General features: G+C 47.3%; 1 protein-coding gene across 1 annotated transcript in view; it reads left to right on the top strand.

Moving 5' to 3' along the window:
- LOC147879813 (SAGA-associated factor 29 homolog B-like) overlaps window positions 1–24,703 on the top strand; it is a 35,916-nt gene that overhangs the window by 9,010 nt on the left and 2,203 nt on the right. Inside the window, exons 3-5 of the mRNA XM_087372005.1 lie at window positions 20,472–20,587; window positions 20,696–20,781; window positions 20,955–21,005. Coding sequence (XP_087228131.1) covers window positions 20,472–20,587; window positions 20,696–20,781; window positions 20,955–21,005 — 253 coding nt within the window. The remainder of the gene's footprint in view (window positions 1–20,471; window positions 20,588–20,695; window positions 20,782–20,954; window positions 21,006–24,703) is intronic.

Raw genomic sequence — 24,703 nt, 5'->3', positions numbered from 1 at the left:
GGAGGCGTTGTCCGTAGACTTCGTCTCCCCAATACCAGTTGCATGCTGAAAAAACTTGCGTTTGTTCTTTCCGCTGGTCTCGGTAACTGTGGTTGCCTTGGTACCGGCCATGGTATCATCATATATGCGCGCATATGTCATGGCCTCCTGCAATGTTGTGCACTTGTTATTCTTAATCTGTAACTTATAGGAGTCTGGCAAACCATCCACGAAAAAACCTAACAAGGTTACAGGATCCATTTTAGTGGCCCTGGTTTGCAGATCCCTAAATCTTTGAAGATAAACTTCAAAAGTTAAATTTAATTTTGACATATCGAGGGCCTTGAGCTTGCCGACGATATCGTAGTCATCTTCCTTCTTCAGGAACTCCTTCCTGAAGATACCCTCAAATTCTGTCCAAGTATCAGGCTTAGGCTGAAGTTCTTTCCACCAAAGCAAGGCTTTACCTGATATAAACCCTGCTGCTAGCTGAATCTTTTTCTCGTCTGGATAGGGGTGAAATTGGAAGTGTACTTGCCACTTGTGCAACCAAGTGTCAACCACCTCCTTTGTTCTTGGTTTCTGGTCACCTGGAAAGGGATCCGGAGTGATATTCGGGCCTAGCACGGAGGCCATGGCATCCACATGCGTGAGTGCCTGAACCGTGCTAGCCAGAAGAGTCAAAGTGGCTTGTATCCCTTGGAGTTGCTGTGTCAACCCCGATTGATTAGCGTTGACCTGCTCAAATTTACCATCCAGAGCAGTCGTGAACTCACTGAAGGCTTTCTTAGTGATCAGGTCGTCATAGAGACCCTGATCATCCTCTCCCACTGGAGTGTAATCTAAGTCCTGCTCTCCCATAGCGAAATCGGGATTTGGAGCATCAGACATGGCTGAAATCTGATTCGATTACAAATGGAGAGAAATAACTGACTGAAACGAAGCACGGAGGGAGATGGAGCAGAAGAAAACCGTCCCAGATGAAGCTGACAGAAGAGATGCTGAAATCTGGAAGACCACGAGTCCTGGTGCCTCCCCGAACCTGCTAACCGGATGCGCAGGCTGCAATAGGAGCTGTGCGGACTGCTGACGTGGCCTGTACGGCTGCTGACGCAGGCCGTACGGTGGCTGCAGGTGCTGACGCAGCTGCTGTTCGGTACAGCAGCAGATACAAAAACAGGCAGGACAGTCCGTACAGGCTGTACGACTGTCGCTGGAGCTGTACGGGCTGGTACGGCAGCTTCGGGAGTTGCGCAGGGCTATCGCAGGCAAGGGCGGATGCAGGAAAGCTGTTCGAACAGGGCGCAGGCTGAAGGGCAAGGCTGGCTGGCACAAATTTCGAGGTAGCTTCTCGAATCTTGGGGCTGCTTGTGGGTTGCCTAGCACCCAGCCCCCACCTATATAGGGTGCAGGGCTGCCTGATTTGGAAGCTAGGCTTCCAAAAAAGGCTAAGCCCCTCCAGCTTTGGAGGGGTGCTTTTTCAAAAAAAGCACCTGAGCCCCTCCAACTTTGGAGGGGTGCTTTTTCGAAAAAAGCACCCTGTTTCAGCGCAGGCTGCTCGCAGCCCTTGACGCAGGCTGTTCGCAGCCTGTTGCGCTGGCTGTGGACAGCCTTTTACACAGGCTGTCCCGCCACACTGCCTCGCCTACAGCGCCCCTTCCTAAGCTCCGCATCCCCTACTCCCTGGCTGTCTATTTCTTGCACTTCTCTCCTTCTTTTCTGCTCTCCTTCTCCTCCCTCAAAACTTCTCTCCGTAGCCTTCAGAAATTTCGATTCTATTTCACTCCTCTTCTTCTTCCTTTTCCAGATATTTCTTCACCCCTTCTACCCCAGGTAGACAGCAAAAACGCAGCAGGAAATCTCGAATTTTAGGGCATACCTGGAAGAGAAATCCGTCAAATTTCCCGCATCAGAAGTCCTACCTCAGGAGTTGGCTCTGATACCAACTGACACATCCCAGCACTCCTGAAACCCCTGATCTGCAAAATAACCACACACAACATCAGAACTGAGCAGGCTGCTCACCACCCAACCGTGACATCTACGGGATGTGATCAGAAGATGTCCCCCCGAGCCACGAGCTGAGCTACCGGCACGAACTCCCAATCAGATCCAAACCAGCCTGGAGTCCCATACCACCAGGTGGCGTTGTGAAGCCCTGGATCTGTCACTGGGCCTTGGGCTACGCTAAGATGCAGGCGTGCGTCCGCGACACAATCCAGGATCAGACCTAGCACCTGGGAACGAGACTTGCTCCCAACTGCACACTGAGAACTGAACCCCCTGGGCCTCTTTTATAGACTCGGGCCCCGGCGCCAAAAATAGCGAAGACCTATAAATAGTTCGTACCCTTGCCACTCAACCCGAGAATCAAGCCTGCCTAGCTCTAAGCCTCCCCAGGCTAACCTGAGCTAGTTCTGTGTAACTAGTACACGTCAGATACCACTCCGTGCACATGACAAAGCAGGTGGCCTCAGAGCTAGGAGGTAGAAATGAAGCGAAAGCTGGCCAGGAAGGAGACGATGGAAGAAGGGAAAGCTGCCCGATGGAGAAGGTAAGCTGGCTGTGCTGAGCTGACGAGTCAGCTCGGATTCTTGGACCTGGGATTCCGCTCTTGGCTGTCCATATGAAGTGCTGCAGCAGGCCGTACAGGTGTTCTGGCTCCCATGTAGAGGGGCTGGAAGTCTGCACAATCTACAGGCTAGGAGAGTAGGCAAACTAGCCGAATTAATAACGGGAGAGCAGGCTTTTAGTAAAGCCTTGCTTTTCCAAAAGCTCACCCTCCAAAAACGGAGGGATAGTGCTTTTTTAAGCCTCCAGCCCCCCCCGAAAAGCAACTGGCCTAGATTGCGATCTAGCCCTATCCTGCTGCGCACCTTCCTACGCTCCCCTTCTACCTACCATCACCACCCCTGAGCAGCCAGCCGATGCGCGGGATCCGTTCGGCCTAGCTCTGCGCTCTCTCTTGACTCCCTTTTGATGCCTCTACCCGAACCTTACTACTTCCTCCTAGCTACACCTCTCTCCTGCTCTCTCAGCCCGTCACATCTTGCCACGAAATCACCCTTCACTCTGCCTCTCCTTCCTTCTATCCCAATCCGGTAACACTTCCCTTAACCGATGAACCAGCAGACACTTGCAAGGCATGAACATAAATTTCGAAATTGAGGCATATTTGGGGGAAAATTCGTCCAAGATTCTCGCAACAGAAGTTCCTACCTCAGGAGTTGGCTCTGATACCAACTGACACGACCCCAGCACTCCTGAAACCTCTGACCTGCAAGCAAACAGAAGAAACACCAAACGTGAGGAAACTGAGTAGGCTGCTCACCACCCAACCATGACATCTACGGGATGCGATCCCGAATCAGGAGATATCCCCTCCGAGCCACGAGCTGAGCTACTGGCACGAACTCCCGCTACTGGCACGAACTCCCAACCAGATCCTAACCAGCCAGGTGTCCCATACCACGAGGTGGTGCTGTGAAGCCTGGGATTTGCTGTTGGGCCTTGGGCTACACTATGATGCAGGTGCGCGTCCGCGACTCAATCCAGGATCAGACCTAGCACTTAGGAACGAGATTTGCTCCCATCGGCTACCTGGGAAGTGAACCCTTGGGCCCCTTATATAGACTCGGGCCCCAAGCGCCAAAAATAGCAGAGACCTCTAATTGGTTCGTACCCTTGCCACTCAACCCGAGAATCAAGCCTGCCTAGCCCTAAGCCTCCCCAGGCTACCTGAGCTAGTCTTGTGTACCCAGTACACGTTAGATACCAATCTGTGCACATGACATTGCTCCCCCTTGCTGGACCGCCTGGCCACCTGGCAACCAGCCACTGGCCCAGGCTTCCAGCCCGTGGTTGGGGCCCATTTCCGCCCCAAATCCCTCTCCAAACAGGCACAGCCCTGCTGCACCATTTCCGTATTTGTTCAGACCTCTTCCAGGCCACGGAGTCCCTCCAACAGCTCCGTACAGCCGGTGCAAATAGCGTATACAGTACCCTCCTGTTGCTGAGGTATTGCGCCACGTAGGCGTGCTGTTCCAGCCCTCTAAACCGGTGCATACCTGCTCCAAATTGAGCCGTATTGCCACGTGTTCCTTCTGACCTGTTGCAGTCCACCATGCTAGCTCTTCTTTTTGCTGCCCACATATGGCAGCCTAGGTGCTGCCCATTTGGCAGCCCCCTCTTCATGCTTTTCCCTGTGGGTATGCTGCCCACATGGCAGCCTAAGTGCTGCCCATGTGGCAACCCTAACCCTGAGTCCACCTTCCCCACGCTCTCCTCATATGGGGGCGTATAGCTGGGGGGGTGACTTTTCCAACACCCCCTCTCACCGACACATCTCGTCCTGATCTTGACTCATTGATGAAAATACTCCATTGGCTTCCATCTCGACACCCTTTGGAACAATCCGGTGTCAATCTTGATTCTTGGCTTTTCATCCAGTGGCTCTTGCTCCACCAGGTCCAGTCCCATCCACGCAAACTGAGGTCCATCTTTGGTAGTACCAGATGGCACCACCTCCTTTTGTCAAGGACCCGCCTTCAAACTTGAGCGATCCAGGTACTAGTATCCTCCAGCTGCCCCCCTCATAATGAGTGACTTGGGGCCCTCCAGGCACCATACTCTCAGGGTCTGTTTCAACCCGTCAAGGTCTGCAATCAAACAACAGTTCTCGTACACCTATTTGAATCTGAGCCTTCCTCCTCCTCCCAAGGGCACAATGCTTCAGACACGAAGTAGATTCCCCCGAGCATTGTATCAAGGTCGTCTTTCAGCAAGGTCCAGCTCCACTTTCCATGAACTTCCGATCAGGGCTCTAATACCATGTTAGAAATGAACCAAACAGAGGGTATCCCGCAGCGGAAGACTGATAGAGCGTTGTAGAAGAATTACATGCGAAGTGTCTAACTATGGAATCCAAAGATTCTTTACTTGTGTGTGCTCAACAACCTTGTGTGTGTGTGTGTGTGTGTGCATGCCAGTAAATAGACAATGCTCCTCAGGAGATATAGAACCAACCAAAATATATTTCTGTCCGACAGGACACAATACAAAAGAAGTCCGGTGTACCACCAATCGTGGTCCTTCGTCCTTACCCCAAAAGGTGTTGGTCCTACTACCTCCGTAGCACTTCTAGATCCCTGAGCCTGTGTGCTCCTCAATCAGCTTGTGAAGACTTAGTCACCTGTGCTGACAAACACACCTCCAAGCTGTCCTTCAAGGCAGCTACCTGTGAGGCAGTGAATGCCTTGAAGACTTGACCACCTTGCTGCCCTGATGTGCAATCAATGGTGAGGCCCAAGCTTCTCGTGATCCTTGTACCTTGCTGTCCTGGATGACCGCCAAGGGTGCAACCCTTTCTTGAGCTCTGTCTTAGTCCTCCTGGATGTAGGCCCCAAGCCTTGCTACTCCGCTGCTCCAGTCTGCTCCCTGAAAGCTGCTACACTGGATGATCTATAGCCCAAATGGCTCTCCTTATATAGGCCCTGAAGGCCCAATTCAGCCAACCTGACAGCCCATCAATTGGCTGACCTGGTAGGTGATCTGGCTGGCTCTCTGACCTGACTGTCCTGGTCTGTCCAAACAGGCAGCCCACTTGCTGCCCCTTGCTGGACCGCCTGGCCATGGGCAACCAGGCTATTCCAGCCCTCTGACCTGACTGTCCTGGTCTGTCCAAACCGACCGTAGGCAGCCCACTTGCTGCCCCTCGCTGGACCGCCTGGCCACGGGCAACCAGGCTATTCCAGCCCATGGACAGGGCCCGTTTCTGCCCAAGACCCTCTCCAAACAAGCGCATCCCTGCTGCACCATTTCCGCATCTGTTCAAGCCTCTTCCAGGCCCTAGAGCCTCTCCAACAGCTCCGTACAGCCATTTGCAAATAGTACATACAGTACCTGCCTGTTGCTGACATGTCCTGCCATGTAGGCGTGCTATTCCAGCCCTCTAAACCTGTGCATACCTGCTCCAAACTGAGCCATACTGCCATGTGTTCCTTTTGGCCTATTGTGGTCCACCGTGCTGGCTCCACACTGCCAGGTAAGTTCTTCTTTATGCTGACCACATATGGCAGCCTAGGTGCTGCCCATTTGGCAGCCCCCTTTTCATGCTTTTCCCTGTGGGTGTGCTGCCCACATGGCAGCCAAAATGCTGCCATGTGGCACCCTAACCATGGATCCACCTTCCCCACGCTCTCCTCATATGGGGGCTTACATATGGGAAGGTGAATTTTCCAATACTTGTATGTACGCCTTGCACATAGGGGTTCCACAAGCTTCCTAACATGCATGTCCGATTACCTCCCCATTGTGCTACACTTGGAGCACCCGACCAAAGGCTCCCCCATAAGGAGTGAGGATCCCAATTGCACTTTATCAAGATGCGGTGTTTCAAGAGGCCATCTAGAGTAGTAGTATAGAGCTGTACGTCCAACCTTTGAGACACAACCAGGTTCTCTAGTCGTGCAAGAGAAGGCCCGTAGGCAAGATTTGGCATCCATAGAGAGGTTTCAGTGGTAACTGGACCCCCCTTGGCTGATTGACAGATATGAGTGTGCTTGCTTGATTGTATAGGAGATAGAGGCTAGATAGCAGGCTACTCGTACCACTCTTCACGGGCTTGCTAGGTATAGCAAGGGGATAGGATGATGAGGTGTTTTTTCTAGACTATGGATCTACGTTCAGTCGAAGCATAGCTCCAAAGGTTCAGAGAATGGGGGGGGGGGGGGGGCAGCTCCACTCAACTCCTTGAGAAATTCTAGAGATGCCCACATGCTTCTATGGTTAGCTCTTCATGGTAGAGGAGGAGACTTCACGTAGGTGAGGGGAGCCAAGGAGCAGGTGTGGGACCACATCCCCTCAGTGGTTTCTTTGCGCACGATGAGTCATTTAGAGGCCTCTTTCATGGGCGAGGAGCTCCTTAAGGCCCTCTCATTTTGCAGAGATTCCCAAGGGAGGATGGTCTCTCCCCGTTGTTCTTTTGTACCTCCCCGTTGTTCTTTTGTACCTTTTGTGAGCATTCGGCCACCCCGCTGTGTGTGGCTTTTTAGGAGATATTTCACTCAAGACAACTACCTTAGTCTCTTGCCCGCAGATGGATTTGTTTTATCTCGAAGGGGACAATTAGACTAACATTGTGCTCGATCACTCTCTTAGACTGCATACATGATCTCAGCCAAAGTGACACACATACAGTTTTTTGTGTAGGAAAGGAGCATCCTGGAAAATATCTCTACCTTTTGGGAAGCCATCGAGTGGGCACGGTAGGAATCTCAGCCACTTGTGATCCTACATAAATCTAGAGCGTCTTTGTAGCCTCGGATCTTCAGAGTCCACCTTCACACCATATATCATGGTGTCTCAAACAAATTTGTCTTTGCCTTTAGTGAAAGACACCTTATACTTATGTGCACTTGGGCATTTTGGTAACTTTAATTTCTTAACTAATGAATAGTTCAAGAAATATGGGTTGCACTATTTGTTAAGAAATGGAGTCAAGATGAGTCAGTTTGCTATATTCTAGTGTGAGTTCTAGTCTAGTGTGTCCTATGGATGCCACGTGTCACATTGGGAGTTATCCCATATACGTTGGTGTTCATATGTGTGTGTGTGTGCTCGATATAAGGGCTAGTGTCAAATCAATCAAGTATCAAGCTACAAGCTCTTTGGTCTACATGTGAGTACTTTCATTTGTTCAGTGCTTAGTCATTTCATTTCCATTTCATTATGTCTTTCTTTGAGTATCATTATCTCTCTCCATAGCCTACTCTCTCTCTCTCTCCCCCTTCTCCACCATGTGCCTTCACTATTATCAACCATGACATGAACTTTATACCCTTTTATACTCACTAAATCATGAGTATCAAAGGTGGGCTCCCTCATCAGCGGATGATAGGCAACACATATAGATAATAATCTCCACCATGTGTCTTCATGTGGCATTAGAGCCTCCTTTCCACTTTCCCCTTCTTCTTGCTCTACCTAGAGGATGAGAGAAGCCCACAAATGGAAGCTCCCCTCTCCTCCAAGGTAGAGCCTCCCTTCCCTTAGCTTCACTTCGTGAGCTGTTGGAGCTACATCAGCCGTTCCGTTAGCCTGACCATGGTTCCTCACCATCAACTACCCCTTCAGCTCCAAATGCCGTGCCAAGAGCTGCGTCTTTGCCTCGCCATCAGCTGCAAATCAGGCCTTACAGCCTGATGTACACAGCCCCGTACAGTCTGTACGGACTGTTTCCGTACACTACGGACTGTTCCAGCCCGTTCAATCTGTCCGCCAGGCCTCCGTAATGCTCTTGGGACTGTTGCACTCGCTTGCTGCTCTGTACCAGCCCGTATGCCTGCCATGGCTGCTCATTGCCTACGGGATGCGTGCCATTGCTGCTCTCTGCCTCTTCTCCTCCAAATGAGCTGAACTATCCTCACTTTTTTGCTGCTCCATCCCCCTCTCCATCTCTCTCATGACGATGTCTCTTTCCTCCAACTCATTGCTCGTGGAGAAGTTCAAGGGGGAAGGATTCCCTATGTGGCAAACTAAGGTTCAATTGCTCCTCATGAAAGAAAATGTATGGGATGCTATTGAGAATCACACTCCCACAACGGATTCTCAACAACTCAAGATATGGAAACAACACAACTCAAAAGCTATTGCTATCATCAGACTCTCGGAACAAAACTTTGGAGACAGCAGCTGGAAACTTCAATCGACCAAGAAGGATGAATCGAATCATTGAGGAGCAAATCGTTGATAGGGATAGTCCTCGTGTGGAAGCTGGAGACTCTAGACAACACGCTAGAGACTCAATGATGAAGTTGGTGGGAGAATCGCTATAGAGAGAGAAGATAGGAGAGGGCGCGAGAGAATAAAACATAGCACTAGGGGACAAAAATAAGCCCCCCCTCCCACTCACCCTCCTTGTCTTTATTGCAATAGAAACTTCTTTTGTACAAGGCGGCTCTCATGTGGGAGCTGAGTCTAGGTACATTTTCAATACAACTAGCTCAGAGGCCCTTTTTTAATTGACTAGGCCAGCCAACTAAAGCGGAGCCTGATTTTCTTGCCTAGAATAGGCGCTTTTCTCTAAAAAGTCGAGCTTTTTTGCCAAAATCTTGGGCTTCCCCAAAAGTAGGCGCTATTTTCCATAGAGTGGGGTGCCTTTAATGCTTTTAGCTCAGTTGGGCCCTGTTGGAATATGAAGCCAAAGTGAGTAAAAAATGAGTGTACTAGATGTCTAGGGGGTGTTTTATAGTCTAGTGAGTCCTAGACATGCCCCGTGTCATATTGGGAGTTATTCCATATATGTTAGATATGCTCAATGTCCCACCCTCTTGGTAACCACCAATGGTCCAAGGTGCTCAAGTTGTAAGGCCCCCATATGAGGAGAAGCCATGTGTGAGCCCAAGACACTGGATGGATCTTGACTTGCATGTCAGATGAGGTTTATCAACAATGAGACCGTTGATGGCAGAAAGGTGATCTATGTGAGTCTAGCCTATGGGCTAGGTAGGGTAGGTAAGCTGGTAGCACAACGAGGCACATTGTCTTGATTGTGTGGGAGTCCCTCATTCTCGCTGGGGCCTGGGGGGTCCCAAGGGGGCCAGCAGTCCCCCTGGTGGGGGTTCGGGGGCGAGAGCCCTTGAGGCGACGGTATAGGGAATATTCCTTGAATATTCTAAGGACGATTAGCGGGTTCCACCGACTAGGTTGACTGGTCGGCTCCACTGACTACATTGATTCGACTACCGTCCTCATAGCTATAAAGAGGCGACCTTCCCAGTCCATTGTATCATATCAGATCTTCTAGTAGAGATCATATCATCAAGCGAAGAGGTAATTTCCCAGGAGCTATAAAGGAGGAGGAAATATCAGATGATGAAGGTATAAGTCACCAATCTGTTGTTACACCACCAGAAAAGCCATTGCCACGATGGGTAAGGCAGCTCTACGACCATGATAACCAGATGCCTATGTTTGTTGAGCAGCATGCAGATGGACCAAGGCGGTCTCAGAGAATTGAGGAGCAAAGGAGGGCTCCTGCTCACATAGTTAATATGGCCATCAATTATTGCAGAAGTAAAGGAGCCTGCGGGTTTGGAGGAAGCACTTGCAGACCGAGATTGGAAAAATGCTATGCAAGAAGAATATGACAGCATCATGAAGAATGAAACTTGGGAGCTGGTAGATCGACCACCTAACAGAAAGGTCATTGGCACGAAGTGGGTTTGAAAGGTAAAGTACAAGGCTGATGGGACTTTGGAAAAGTACAAAGCCAGATTGGTTGCACAAGGATTTTCACAGGTTGAAGGGTTTGATTTTCAGTCATCTTTCACTCCGACTGTCAAAATGACCACTATTCGCACATTATTATCGGTGGCTGCTCATAAAAAGTGGCCAGTTTATCAAATGGATGTTAAATCAGCATTCTTGAATGGTGACCTCAAGGAGGAGGTGTACGTGGCTCAGCCACCTGGGTTTGAGGTCCCCCATTCTGAGAACAAGGTATGTAAGCTGAAGAAGGCTGTGACGGACTGAAACAGGTCCCAAGAGCATGGTACTAACGGATTTTCGCAAGTTGAAGGGTTTGATTTTCAGGAATCTTTCGCAAGTTGAAGGGTTTGATTTTCAGGAAAAGTACAAAGCCAGATTGGTTGCACAAGGATTTTCACAGGTTGAAGGGTTTGATTTTCAGTCATCTTTCACTCCGACTGTCAAAATGACCACTATTCGCACATTATTATCGGTGGTTGCTCATAAAAAGTGGCCAGTTTATCAAATGGATGTTAAATCAGCATTCTTGAATGGTGACCTCAAGGAGGAGGTGTACGTGGCTCAGCCACCTGGGTTTGAGGTCCCCCATTCTGAGAACAAGGTATGTAAGCTGAAGAAGGCTGTGACGGACTGAAACAGGTCCCAAGAGCATGGTACTAACGGATTTTCGCAAGTTGAAGGGAGGAGGTGTACGTGGCTCAGCCACCTGGGTTTGAGGTCCCCCATTCTGAGAACAAGGTATGTAAGCTGAAGAAGGCTGTGACGGACTGAAACAGGTCCCAAGAGCATGGTACTAACGGATTTTCGCAAGTTGAAGGGTTTGATTTTCAGGAATCTTTCGCAAGTTGAAGGGTTTGATTTTCAGGAAAAGTACAAAGCCAGATTGGTTGCACAAGGATTTTCACAGGTTGAAGGGTTTGATTTTCAGTCATCTTTCACTCCGACTGTCAAAATGACCACTATTCGCACATTATCATCGGTGGCTGCTCATAAAAAGTGGCCAGTTTATCAAATGGATGTTAAATCAGCATTCTTGAATGGTGACCTCAAGGAGGAGGTGTACGTGGCTCAGCCACCTGGGTTTGAGGTCCCCCATTCTGAGAACAAGGTATGTAAGCTGAAGAAGGCTGTGACGGACTGAAATAGGTCCCAAGAGCATGGTACTAACGGATTTTCGCAAGTTGAAGGGTTTGATTTTCAGGAATCTTTCGCAAGTTGAAGGGTTTGATTTTCAGGAAAAGTACAAAGCCAGATTGGTTGCACAAGGATTTTCACAGGTTGAAGGGTTTGATTTTCAGTCATCTTTCACTCCGACTGTCAAAATGACCACTATTTGCACATTATTATCGGTGGCTGCTCATAGAAAGTGGCCAGTTTATCAAATGGATGTTAAATCAGCATTCTTGAATGGTGACCTCAAGGAGGAGGTGTACGTGGCTCAGCCACCTGGGTTTGAGGTCCCCCATATGAGAACAAGGTATGTAAGCTGAAGAAGGCTGTGACGGACTGAAACAGGTCCCAAGAGCATGGTACTAACGGATTTTCGCAAGTTGAAGGGTTTGATTTTCAGGAATCTTTCGCTTCGACTATCAGAATGTCCACTATTCGCACAGTACTATCGGTGGCTGCTCATAAAAAGTGGCCAGTTTATCAAATGGATGTTAAATCAGCATTCTTGAATGGTGACCTTAAGGAGGAGGTGTACGCGGCTCAGCCACCTGGGTTTGAGGCCCCCCATTCTGAGAACAAGGTATGTAAGCTGAAGAAGGCTCTGTACGGACTGAAACAAGTCCCAAGAGCATGGTACCAACGGATAGTCAAATTCTTTCATAAATTAAACTTCAAAAGATGTGTCTCAGATGCTAACTTGTATGTGTACAGGAAAGGTGAAAAATCTGCTATTATTGTTTTATATGTGGATGATCTCCTTATTACAGGTGACTATAAAGCAGACTAGAAAGATGTTGAGCACGGAGTTTGACATGATAGACTTACGCTTGATGTACTACTGTTTGGGGATTGAAGTTTGACAAGAGCTAGGCAAGATCTTCATCTCTCAGCAGAAATATGCAAGGGAGATCTTGAAGGCATTTAGTATGTCTGAGTGCAAGGAGATAGCTACACCTATGGAGGTAAATGCGAGGCTGTCTATGGAGGATATCTCACCACCAGCAGACATTGGGAGGTACAGGAAGTTGGTCGGCAGTCTCATTTATCTATGCAACACCAGACCAGACATCAGTTTTGCTGTTGGCGTTTTGAGCAAGCTTTCCAATAAGTTTCGGGAGAATCATTGGAATGCAGAAATGCGGGTGCTCAGGTATGTGAAGGGCACTCTTGTTTATGGCATCACTTATGGCACGGGCACTTCCTTGGTTGGTCATTGTGACTCAGATTGGGCTAGAGATGTTGATTTCAGGAAATCAGTTTCTGGATATTGTCTCTTTAGGTTCAGGTATCTTCTCTTGGATCAGTAAGAAACAACTAACAGTGGCATTGTCTTCTACTGAGGCTAGCATGTTTTGCTGCTTGTGAAGCAGTGTGGCTGAGAAGGATCTTATGGCACATGGGAGTGCAAGAGGATGAGGCGATTGTGCTGAGGTGCGGCAATCAAAGTTGCATGGCTATTGCTAAAAATCAACAACCAACAGTGGCATTGTCTTCTACTGAGGCTAGCATGTTTTGCTGCTTGTGAAGCAGTGTGGCTGAGAAGGATCTTATGGCACATGGGAGTGCAAGAGGATGAGGCAATTGTGCTGAGGTGCGACAATCAAAGTTGCATGGCTATTGCTAAAAATCGAGTGTTTCATGCGCACACAAAACATATAGAGATTTAGTATCACTATGTGCATGATTTGATCGAGGATGGGATAGTGGAATTGGTCTACTGTCCAATAGAGCAAAATGAAGCAGATATCTTCACCAAGGCACTCAGGAAGGATCAGCTTCATGGTCATCTTCAGAGACTCGGTATTGGGCCGAGAAGGCAGTTCACCTACGGGTGGACATTGAGCGAGGGTGTTAGATATGCTCAATGCTCCACTCTCCTGGTAACCACCGGTGGTCTAAGGTGCTCAAGTTGTAAGGCTCTCATATGAGGAGACGTCATGTGTGAGCCCAGGACATTGGATGGATCTTGACTTGCATGTCAGATGAGGTCTATCAAAATGAGACCGTTGATGGTAGAAAGGTGATCTATGTGAGTCTAGCCTATGGGCTAGGTAGGGTGGGTAAGCTGGTAGCACAACGAGGCACATTGTCTTGATTGTGTGCGAGCCCCTTATTCTTGCTGGGGCCTGAGGGCCAGCGAGTATAGGAAATATTTCCTGAATATTCCATGAACGACTAGTCGGTGAAATTGATAGATCGGCTCCATCGACTAGGTTGATTGGTCTGTTTCAGCGACTACGTTGATCCGACTACCGTCCTCATAGCTATAAAGAGGTGACCTTCCCAGTCCATTGTATCAGATCAGATCTTCCAGCAGAGATCTTCCAGCTAGTAGCTCTTCACCTAGTATCCGTCTAGATCGCCATCTAAGCTCCACTGTGGGAGCGCACGGGTGGATGGAGCCATTATCTGTACTACATCAGTATTGAAGGAAAATTTTATTCATCTCCAGTTTGCTGTGTACTCTCTATTCTTTGTTTAGTTTCTGTTCCGCTGCGCTGTGTAATTTAACAATATACACTATGGCTTTCTAGAGTCTAGTGTCACACTATATAGCGTTGTACTTGTCTTGAGTTTTTCGATATCAGTCAACATCAAGCTTTATATCATGTGAGTGTTTTGGTTATCATTGCCTAGCACTTGTTCTTTCATTTGCTTTCCATATTTCCATTCCGTTCCTAGTTAGCTTGGCATTCTTCTACCTCCATGTCTCTTCATATGGTATCAGAGCCAGCTTTCCTCAAGGAATGAGGGGGTCTTGAAGCCCACCTCAGACCTATGGAGATGCTAGCTCCTCCACTCCCTCTCCTCATGAGTTCCTCTCCACCTTAGCTCTCTTCTCCTCTCCTCCCTTGAGCACTCCCTCTTCCACCCAAGCCTCACCATCGAAGACTCCATCAACATCGGGTTTGTCTTCACCAACAAGCAGGCCCTTAACCTTGAGCCTCAGCAAGGAAGGTCCGCGTGGAGCTGCAGCACCCGCCATCAGAACGCATAGGCGCCCGCACTGAAGCCGCTGCATCTTGAGGACTCCCACAACTGCCCGCCATTCTTCAGCACCTCCAGGCCGACCACCACAGCCCGTCCCTTCTCCACCATGTGACAGGGCCGCATGCCCCTGGCCCGAAGCACCCTACCATTCGCTGCCTCCTGCCTACGCTGCTTCTGCGTTACTTCCCTTCTGCCTCCTGCGTACCTTTCTCAGCCACCATCTGCAGCTCTCTTCTGCTTGCCAAGGTCGCCGTCTCTGCTCACTTGCTGCCCATGCAGCTGCTCATGCTGCCCACGCTTCTATTGTTGCACTGTCCCACAACTCTCAGCTCTATCTCCTCGCCATTCGAGCTGCCCACATTTTCGCCTCAGTTCCGCCAGTAAAAGCTGCCTGCCAATATCTCTCGATTATTGACCCTCTCAATGGCTGATTAGAATTAAAGTTCCCGGAATGTAACATTTGGGTCTTTTGCAAGACTTCTAACATTTATTCGGGAAGCTTTGCTACACTCAGCATTTGTCCTCTGATTTGAGGACTTTGACATCACATTTGTGACTCTCCATTCCGTCATTTTGAGAGTCACCATGTGAGTGCTCCTGGTAGCCGCCCCAAGGACTTCACCGACATATATCTTGGGGCATCCTTGCCTAGTGCTTCATCGACATTGTCATCGACTTGCAGGGATGTGCACACGTGCAGTGGCTACTTGGAGGACATCTCTTTCACAAAGAGATATTTTTATTTATTACTACAACTGGATGTATTTTGGCGTCCTCTGCCTTGGGTAGCCCCCCTAAAATGATATGTATTGCGGATGTATTGGTTTTCATGGAGTCTAAGGGTACTTTGCCATGGGTAGTCCCCCAAAAATGATTGTAGTTGGTTTTATTTGTGTGTGGCTTTCTACCACTTCATGTTATGAAGCCATGGGGGGATGTATTGGAAGGAGTCCTTCCATTGATGAGTTCTCCATTGTTGAGCCTCTGGGCTATGCTTGGTAGAGCCTCTGAGCCTGTTGTGCCATGCTCTTAGTCTTTTGCATCCATGCATGTTGGGCCTCTGAGCCATGCTAGATGAGCCTCTGAGTCTGTTGTACCATGCTCACTAGCCTTTGAGCCATGCACACTTGCCTCTGAGATTGCATAGGCTAATAGTTGGATGTTGTCATGGGTGTGGCTTCTCTCCTCTATTCTCTCACCTTGCCTTCATGGGGGGGTGTTGGAATATGAAGATGGGTGTGGCTTCTCTCCTATATTCTCTCACCTTGCCTTCATGGAGGGGTGTTGGAATATGAAGCCAAAGTGAGTCAAAAGTGAGTGCACTAGATGTCTAGGGGGTGTTTTATAGTCTAGTGAGTCCTAGACATGCCACATGTCATATTGGGAGTTATCCCATATACATGATGGCTTTCTAGAGTCTAGTGTCACACTATATAGTGTTGTACTTGTCTTGAGTCTTTCGATATCAGTCAACATCAGTGAGTATTTTGGTTATCATTGCCTAGCACTTGTTCTTTCATTTGCTTTCCATTTTGCCTTTCCATATTTCCATTCCATTCCTAGTTAGCTTGGCATTCTTCTACCTCCATGTCTCTTCAGGCCCTTCATTAATTGGGGCGCCACCTATCTTGTGCTTTTCCCCTAAAAAGGTAGGGGAATTTGGCACTCTCCAAAGTCTCGCACCTTGCACAAACAATATCCAACACTTTAACCCATTAGAGGTTAGCCAAATGCATGCATTCTAGTAATTGGACTAATCCTAGTCCCTTGTGGGTATTCCCACAATATCATTTAACTAATGCAACACAAAGGAAAATAAAACTTTTTCTAGTTAATCGAAGTCAACTTTCTTTGACGAAAGTCAATCTTAAAGATTTCTCTTTATTTCTTGGGAGAAGTTACAAACTTGTGACATCCCCTCCGCTTCTAGATAGTTGACCTCAACTGAAAAGCTTCTTTGTAGAAAGCATCCAAGAACTGAAATTTTCCTTGATTTGGAAGATTCACTGCATTTTCTTTTTCCTATAAATCGTATAAACAAAAATTAAAGACTATTAATTTTCCAACTGAAACACTGGATACAACATTCCCCAAATGAGCCAAGGCTCACACTCATAAGGTATAGGGTGTCTTGGGTGTCCTGTCCCAAAGACTATCCTAATTGTACCAAGAACACCTCACGTCCTAATGTATCCCATGGTTAGTGACACAACCCTAGGTTAACTTACCTCCATAACACTAGCCACAATGTGTCCAAACTTGGACATAACATCAACTTAGAGATTTGGACGATGTATTGGCTGTTTTCTAAAAACAAGCATCAATTAAGCTAAGTTATGGCAAGTGCTCAAATACATTTGCGTAATCCTTTGTTGCTTGTTTTTTTTTGGGCGGACTTGCCAGATGGTTGAGCCAACAAGGGTTTCCAAAACCATAATTCTGCACTAGCCTTTTCTAGACTTGATCAGATTATGTTGATCATTACACACTTTTGTGCACCAGTATACGGCACATTCCAAAGCCAGCCAGCGAAAGGCAGCCAAAAGATCCTTAGGTACATCAAGGAGAGTGCATTTTGGGATCTATTATGGTGGCTGATGCATAACCTTGCAACTAAAAGGGCTTTATGTCGTGGTTGGGTAGATAGGAGGGTGCATTATCCACAATAGCTACACTTTTTCACTCAATAGTGGCAATATTTTTTGGGTGAGCAAGAGGAAAATTATCATTGCTGGCCAAGGCAATCAGCCTCCGATTGTAGCCCCTTCTCCCAAATCTTATTCATGACACTGAGATGGGATTTGTGCACGGCAGAAGCATTTTTGATAACATTTTCTCTTTTTGGGAAGCTTCAAAGTGGGCCATGCAGAGCGGCCATAATTTAGCCATTCTACTCTTGGATTTTGAGAAGCTTATGACAGAGTAGATTAGGGTTTTTTGGAGGGCACCCTTCTACGTTTTGGCTTTACAGATGCTTAGATCAAAGGTGTTTCCTCTTTGTACAGATCAGCCCACAGCCAGGTACTTATTAGTGGGGTAAGGGGTGAGAGATTTCAGATTTTCAGATCAGTCCGTCAGGGGTGCCCCCTTGCTCCTTTTCTTTTTTTATTCGTGACTGAAGCTATGAGTATCTATGTTAGATCTCAAGCTGACATCTTTGGGCTGAGACTTCCCATCAGAAGGGAAGAGAAGCTACTTGATAGTGAGTTGGGAGATGACACAACAGTTTACTTAGTTGCCACACCACAAACGCTCACTTCTTTCAGGACAGCATTGGATTTATTTTGCTTGGCGACGGGGGTGCAGATAAATTGGCATAAATCCAATGGCTTTTGGATTAGTGATGAGGACACTCCAGTTTGGGGGCTTGACATAGGATTCACTTGGGTTCAGAGGGGTGTGCCGGTCAGGTATTTGGGTTGCCAGGTCGGCTTGGATATTTCTTCCACGCAGCAGTTTGCTCCCGTGTTGGAGAGCATCAGGAGAAAGCTCCTTTTTTGGAGCTCAGCCAAGCTGGATCTTGCCTCTAGAGTTGTGATGGTCAACTTGGTCCTCTTGGCCACGGCCTGGTTTGTTTGTTCATGTTGGTGCCGTTCTAGAGGTTGCATCACTCAGCTCAGGAGACCGATCAGAAATTTTCTTTGGAGTGGGCTTGATGGCACACAGCAGATGCGTTAGCCAGGGTGGCTTGGGAGACCCTCATCCTCCCTACACAGGAAGGGAGTCTCAATATTATTGATCCAGATTTACAGTACAGAGCTTTACTCTACAAGATGGTGGTGCGGGGATTTATGCCAGGGCAGGAGCCGTGGAAGGTACTTTTTATTAGCAGCATACAGACGTGCACACCTTCTTCAGGAGGAGACTGGATGGGCAATATTAGGTGGATTTTCATCGCAGCACACCTCAGATCACCTTCGTCCCCTCTCATGGTTGCCATACTGAAAGCATGGGCCAGTTTCAGGAGCACTCTTCGGAGGATATCCCCTTCCTCTCGTGAAGAGATTAATAGGCAACCGATCATGTGGAATTACAATATATTGGATGATCATGGCAGACTACTTGGTGCCTCACTCTACATGCAGTGCTGTAGGTGGGAGAGGAGACCCGCCTCATCATTGGGGTCATGGAAAGCTTTCCACAGGCTTCCAGAGGAGACTAAATCTTAGTTGACAGGACATCTTAGGGGGAGTGCAGGGAGGATCCTGCAGATTGAGGCAGCCCTTTCAGCGGATTGGGTGGACACAAATGATATGCCACTCACTTGCTCCACTTGGGCAGGTACTTTTACAAGAGGCGGAGTTCCTCTTCAGGTTTTGGTCTTTCGAGATGCACATGAGGATGCTTCGGTTTTTAGTGTGCATGATGGTGGCAGATTGATCAGGTCCACAGAGGACATCTTGCTTGAGTCTGCTTTTCAGCCTATCAGGGTTGTAGGTCTTTTGGTGCAAGGATCAGATTCAGAGTGGTTCCTCGACCTAGACCCCCGGCTTTTCTCCACCGGATCTTGGAGGCTTTGGCTCTACGGGGGAGTTCCCATTAAGTATTTGCAGTGGGACCTTGGAGAGTGGGAGTGGATTGATGCAGGGCATCAAGAGAAGAGCATCCCCTTCTTTCGTTACACGGTCAGTAATGCCAGGAGATTCTAGCTCAGTAGTAGAGGTTGGAGACCTTCCAGAGTTCCTCGTTGGGAGACATTTGATATCACTGCGGATTTGCAGAGGTGCTTTTGGAAGAGACTTTGGAAATCCTAGAGGAAAAGAAAGATCACTCTTTTCTTTTGGCTTTCTATCCATGGTGGGATTGCAGTGAATCTTTGGAGATCTAGGTTCGGAGCCGACCCTACTTGCCCTCGTTGCCTCTCTGCTTTGGAGACTATTCAGCATTGCTTATGGGATTGCAGACAGGGCGAGGATGATTTGGATGGGGGTAGCCAGGATTTTCAGTCACTTTGTCCACTCCCCATTCTTTATGACGTGGGGCTCAGTGGCTTGGCTTTCTCTTACAGGGCCTCAGGTATTCTATGAGATACTTGACTCCTCTCAGGCCATTTCGATTCGACATCATCAGGTTGAGTCCTGTTCTTTGGATGTGATACCACACCTTCCTTTTGCAGCTGTACATGCCTTTGTGGATACGATACCTCTTGGGAGATTCTAGCGAGCATAGCAGCCTGGCATAACTAGAGAGCCAGATGCACAGAGGCATTTGAGGGAACTCAGGTTCATCCCTCGCACACATTGGCTAGTATTTGGACAGAGACCATACATACCTTGATGGCCGTATGGACGAGTATGCAGGGAGAATCCCGTGCAACCTCAGCTAGGAGGGCTTCTTTCTTCAGGGAATGGAAGGATTCTCCTTTCTTCTCTGAGACTCCTACAGGGTTGAGGTGGCACTTTCAGCCTCAGCCTTGGTTGTTTTCCATCTCATTTTGAGGGGGTTTATTTATCCTCATGATTTCATGATGTATTCCGCTTTGAGCTTGCTCTCGCGGGTTTTTTCTCTTACTTAATAGAAGTCTCTTTCTTGAAAAAAAAAAATCATTGCTCTTCATCCACTGAGCTGAGTATGTGGCAGCCATTCTTTGATCAAGAATCATGTGGATCATGCTAGACCAAGCACGTTCACATTGAATACCACTTCATGTGAGAAAAAGTGAAGAATGGACAGGTCCAAACGATTTTTTTTTCTAAAAGAACTGACATACACCTTTACTGGAACAGTATGTAAGGAGAAGTTCTTTATTTGCAGACATCTCCTTGATATAGAGCACAAGTTGATTTCTTAAGATGGGGTTAATGATGCATACACCGCGTTTCAGAATTAAGTAGTGTCGGTCTTTTGAGTTTGTAGCATTACAATGATTTATAGGGGGGAAGGTTATAATGCTGCCCTCTTTGTTCTAATGACTTCACAATGTTTAGGTCATGCCATACACTAGGTTACTTTGTTCACTAGGACGAGACAATGCTTAGGGCATTGTAGTTCTATGTCGAGGCTGCTGATTTGGAATCTGACATAAGATAAGCTAATGGTAGTTTTGTTATTTTGTTTAACAGAAGGTGGTGAACAGAAACGGAAACGGATGAAAGCAGATGCAGATGCGTCTCGCTTAGCTTCACCATCCCTTACACTTCAATCACCTGGAGACCATGTGGTCCTTGTTGGAGATCAGGTTTTTTGCCCTCCTGGTTCAGATATTGTGTGTTCTTTTTTACTTCATGAAATCCAAATGGGACAGAATTGATGCTGTGATTTTATGCAAAACTTTATCAACGTGCAGGTTGCTGCAAGGATATCACCTGATAATGCTGACAAGGATGAATGGATAGTTGTGAAAGTGATTCGCTTCGATCGTGAATCAAACAAGTTTGTGCATTCTTTTCCTCAATGCATGTCAAAAACTTTATGTGAGGAGAAAGAAGGTGTCTTCTTGCTGGAATATAAGCTGCAGATAGAGTTTGCAGGCATGGGCTTTCCATATAGGGTTTGAGCTTGTTTTCTCCTCCCTTCACTGGTTTAAGTAATTGACATTTCTGCAGGTTGGAAGTTATTGATGAAGAGCCTGGTGATGATGAAGACAGCGTGCAAAGGTTATTCTGTGCCCTGACTTCACCATGCAGATGAGAGGAGAGTTGTGGCTTAATGTCTGTTCGGCAGATTTCTGCAGCTATTAGTTTCAGCAGTATGAGAGAGGGTCTTCTATATGGTATGCGCGTACTAATGGTAAAGAATGGAAGTCAACAGTACATTTATATTCCAGTTGCGAGAATACAATGGATGAATTGATCTGGAAAATCCTAGTGTTTGGAGATATGACTAAGCAGCCATAGTGCACATGCTGCCATCATCGCAGAAGAACTGGATGGTCGTATGGTTAAAACATTGAGCTTCAACATATGTATGCCTTCGAGGGAGAGATGATGATTATAGGAAGGTGAGCTTTCCAAAGGGCTGGGTGGGGGGTGGGTGGGTGTGGTTTCGGGAGATATGCGTGCTCAAACCACCTCTTCGCGTACGCTTATCTCGATGAAAAAGGATTTGTTCAGGTATGACGACCTCATCCTCATCAACAACTTCTAGCTGAATCTCATCAACAAAAGATGTGGGTGTAGGTCTCTCATAATCATAATGCTTCAACAAACTAACTTATGGATCTTCCAATGGGGAGGAAGACGCAAAACAGAAAAATTCTCATTTATCCTGTGTTCAATCTAGAAAGAGCCATAATACCATAAAGCAAGCTTTACATAAATGATACAGTTACCCCTCTTTAATTTCAGCCTTGCTTTGTTGAATCTCAGCGAAACCCAGTTGCCCTCTATCGCTTATTAGCGGTGAGGCCCCCTCTATCCCGCTCACCTATCACGAGGTGAACTAGGTCATCTGAGAGGACCTCCTGTAGTTATACACATTTAGGAATTGGTTGGCACCTTGTGAGCTACTTGTGAAGCTCAGCTTCTACAGAGACCACTGCCTACGGATTTCAGTGGAGGGATTCATCGACCCACTAGGGTACACATGGATCTTCCTCCCTTACTCCTTGAGGATATCGATAGGGCTGCTCCGAGTCTTGTCACACCATCTCCGTATGGAGAGTGGTCGGCTTGCGGAGGGCATACCGCATCTGTACTTTGTGAGTGTCTCGGGAGATCGAATCAGAGGAGCATTCACATTCAAATGCCATGCGTACTATGAGATCAGAGGCCATTTTAGAGATGGTCTATCCAGTTTCATGTCCTACCCAGACCAGAGATGCTTGGTGGCCTTCGTCCATGAGCCTGTCCCAAACAGGGAGTGGTTGCTCAGAGCGAGTAGGGGCGATCAGGACACACAGCCAGACTCCACTTAGTGATCACCGAGTTTTTCTAGCCAGACAGCACCGACCCACGAGACTTACGGAGACGGTGGCTTTGAGGACTCGAGCTACAGCTAGAGACATGCCAAACTCGTTGGTGCACTGAGGAACATATCACATTAGGGAGCCTTCCCTACATGCCCATCAGATCGGAGGCCCGACCCACAGGAGCGACGGTGGCAGTTATTCGGCGTGGGACTATAGCTAGGAGACCTTAGCGGACCACACACATCGATAGTTGCCACCAACGAACCTATCATGGGTTACATGCCACCACATCGGCCTTGCACATCGACGCTCCCCTCCTAGAGTTGATGACCCTATTCGAGGGCCTAGAGAGTCCTCTCTCTATGTATCGATGCTGTTATGTTGATTTGGGTTTTCCTTTGTATTCGTCATTGGTGTTGATGCCCACTTAGTGGCTCCACCCTCAGGTCATTGTATTAGTTTCATTTTAGTCTCATAGACCCTTTGGTCTTCCAAATACGTTTAATCAAATTTCTTTCTTTCTTTCTTTCTTTGATTTTACTTTACCAGGGCTTGTGAGTGTATTGAATCCATTGTAGAAAATTAATGCTTTAAATCAGCTTCAGTATCAGCATACGCCTTCATTTTCTTGTCCTGGGCTGGCGCCTCATCATCACTACTCCTACCTTGGGCAATTCCTCCTCAAGTTTAGATTAAATTGGTGTCATCTTGTCAAAGAATCGGAGTGATCTCTTCTTCTTTGTGGACATGGACTTGTTAGGGTAAGAGATGGGCTCTTTGAATCCTTGGCATTGTGATTCCATGTATTCACCATGGCTACAAGGAGGCACTGTCTCAAGACTTTCTTCTTGACACAAAGACAACACATGCAATCCTAGGGTGACTTAAGGCTACGATTTCAAGTTTAACCAAATAAATCAATGGAAGAACTTGAGCTCTGATAGTTGTCAGAGCCATGCTTATGCAGAAGTGTGTTTGTGAGGATTCATATAAATAGAACAAGAAATTTATAACCATGAATTGGAAATTATACCATCACATGACATTCATCACACAAAGTTTGAACTGAAAAAAAACTGAAGGATGGAACACAAAAGCCAGACCGCGTGAGGTGTGAGCAAGGATCACCCCCTACGAGAGCTCAAGCAACTGGCATATTTTTGTATTCCAGTAATGCTAAATACAAAATTATTCCAAATTTTAGGATGGAACCTCTAGAATTAGGAGAACAACAAATTAAAAGGCACCCCTTCATAGTTGTAGGAGGCAATTACAATGCTTCAATACATGGAATAATAACAAAAGATGAAATTTGTGTAGCCAAAACTTGGTGATAACCCTAGAATCTCTGTCAGATGCCCAAAACTGAGCCAATAAAACCAAGTAGTTAGGACTCCAATTCCGACAGCTGAACACAGGTAAAAACACTGGAAATCCTCTAAAATTTTCAAAGGAACTAATCCACAGGTTCAATTTCAGTTCAGGAATGAAATAGTGAATAAAAAAGAAGCTCGATGGTCCAAGATTATCAACCCAACAGTGATAAGAAGGTGTTCTGACATGAAATCATCAACATAGGTGATTGAAATTGCCTGCATAAGAGCTAAGACACCTATGATCCAGTGTGCGGGAAAGGCCTTAACACTCCATGGTGGACTCTAAAAAGTTTCTATTCACCCTATCATAAGCCTTTCAAAATCAAAAAGTAAGATTGCTAGAGGGTGTGACTCTTATCAGTCCCAATCAATAGCCTTCCAGAATGTGAAATTGTTGTTCAGGATGCTACGCTCTTGAACAAAGCCTATTTCTATGTCATGTTTGAGGTCTGGGACGAGGTGTTGGAGATGCGGACTCAAGACATTGATCAAGTGCTTGTAATCTAGGAGGATAGTTGGATACTATTGACAAATGTTTGCTCTATCTAGTCTCAAAAAAGGAAGGGGCAATCATGCTTGAGTCAAAAGTCTCTTGAAATGCTTGGCGGAGTAGGCTAGTAAAAAAGTCCTACAATGGCTGAATTAGGGATTTGAGAAAATGGGGGGGGGGGGGAAGTCCATCCTCGTGAGGGCACTTGCGCTTTGGTAAGGATTTTCTGGCCTCCAATATCTCCTCGTGCCTTGGAGTGAGCATCTAGTGTAAGGAACTTGGGCCTAGGTCTCCCTCGTGTGGCCCCCATCTTGGGGGAGGTATCCATGTGTAATCTTGGCAGCTATGTTGATTTGGGGCCTGTAGAGTGAAAGAATTGGTGGCATGCATCCACTATGCACAAGAAGAATGAAAAATGAAAAATCACATGCAACTGTACTTTGGCTGGGCTGCCAACCAGGTGGAGTCTAGCAGTGGCTTGCTTAGTTGCTTGGTAGAACTGAGATCCCTCCTGGGTGCTCGCTCCTTCTCTTGAAGTGCTTGTCTTTCACATGCAACTGTACTTTGGCTGGGCTGCCA

The sequence above is a fragment of the Dipteris shenzhenensis genome, chromosome 33, assembly GCF_047967505.1.
Source record: "Dipteris shenzhenensis isolate YYH24624 ecotype China chromosome 33, Dip_SZ_1.0, whole genome shotgun sequence".
NCBI classification, from domain to species: domain Eukaryota; kingdom Viridiplantae; phylum Streptophyta; class Polypodiopsida; order Gleicheniales; family Dipteridaceae; genus Dipteris; species Dipteris shenzhenensis.
The sequence above is the reverse complement of the archived record's forward strand: the minus strand, read 5'-3'. Positions and strand labels throughout refer to the sequence as shown.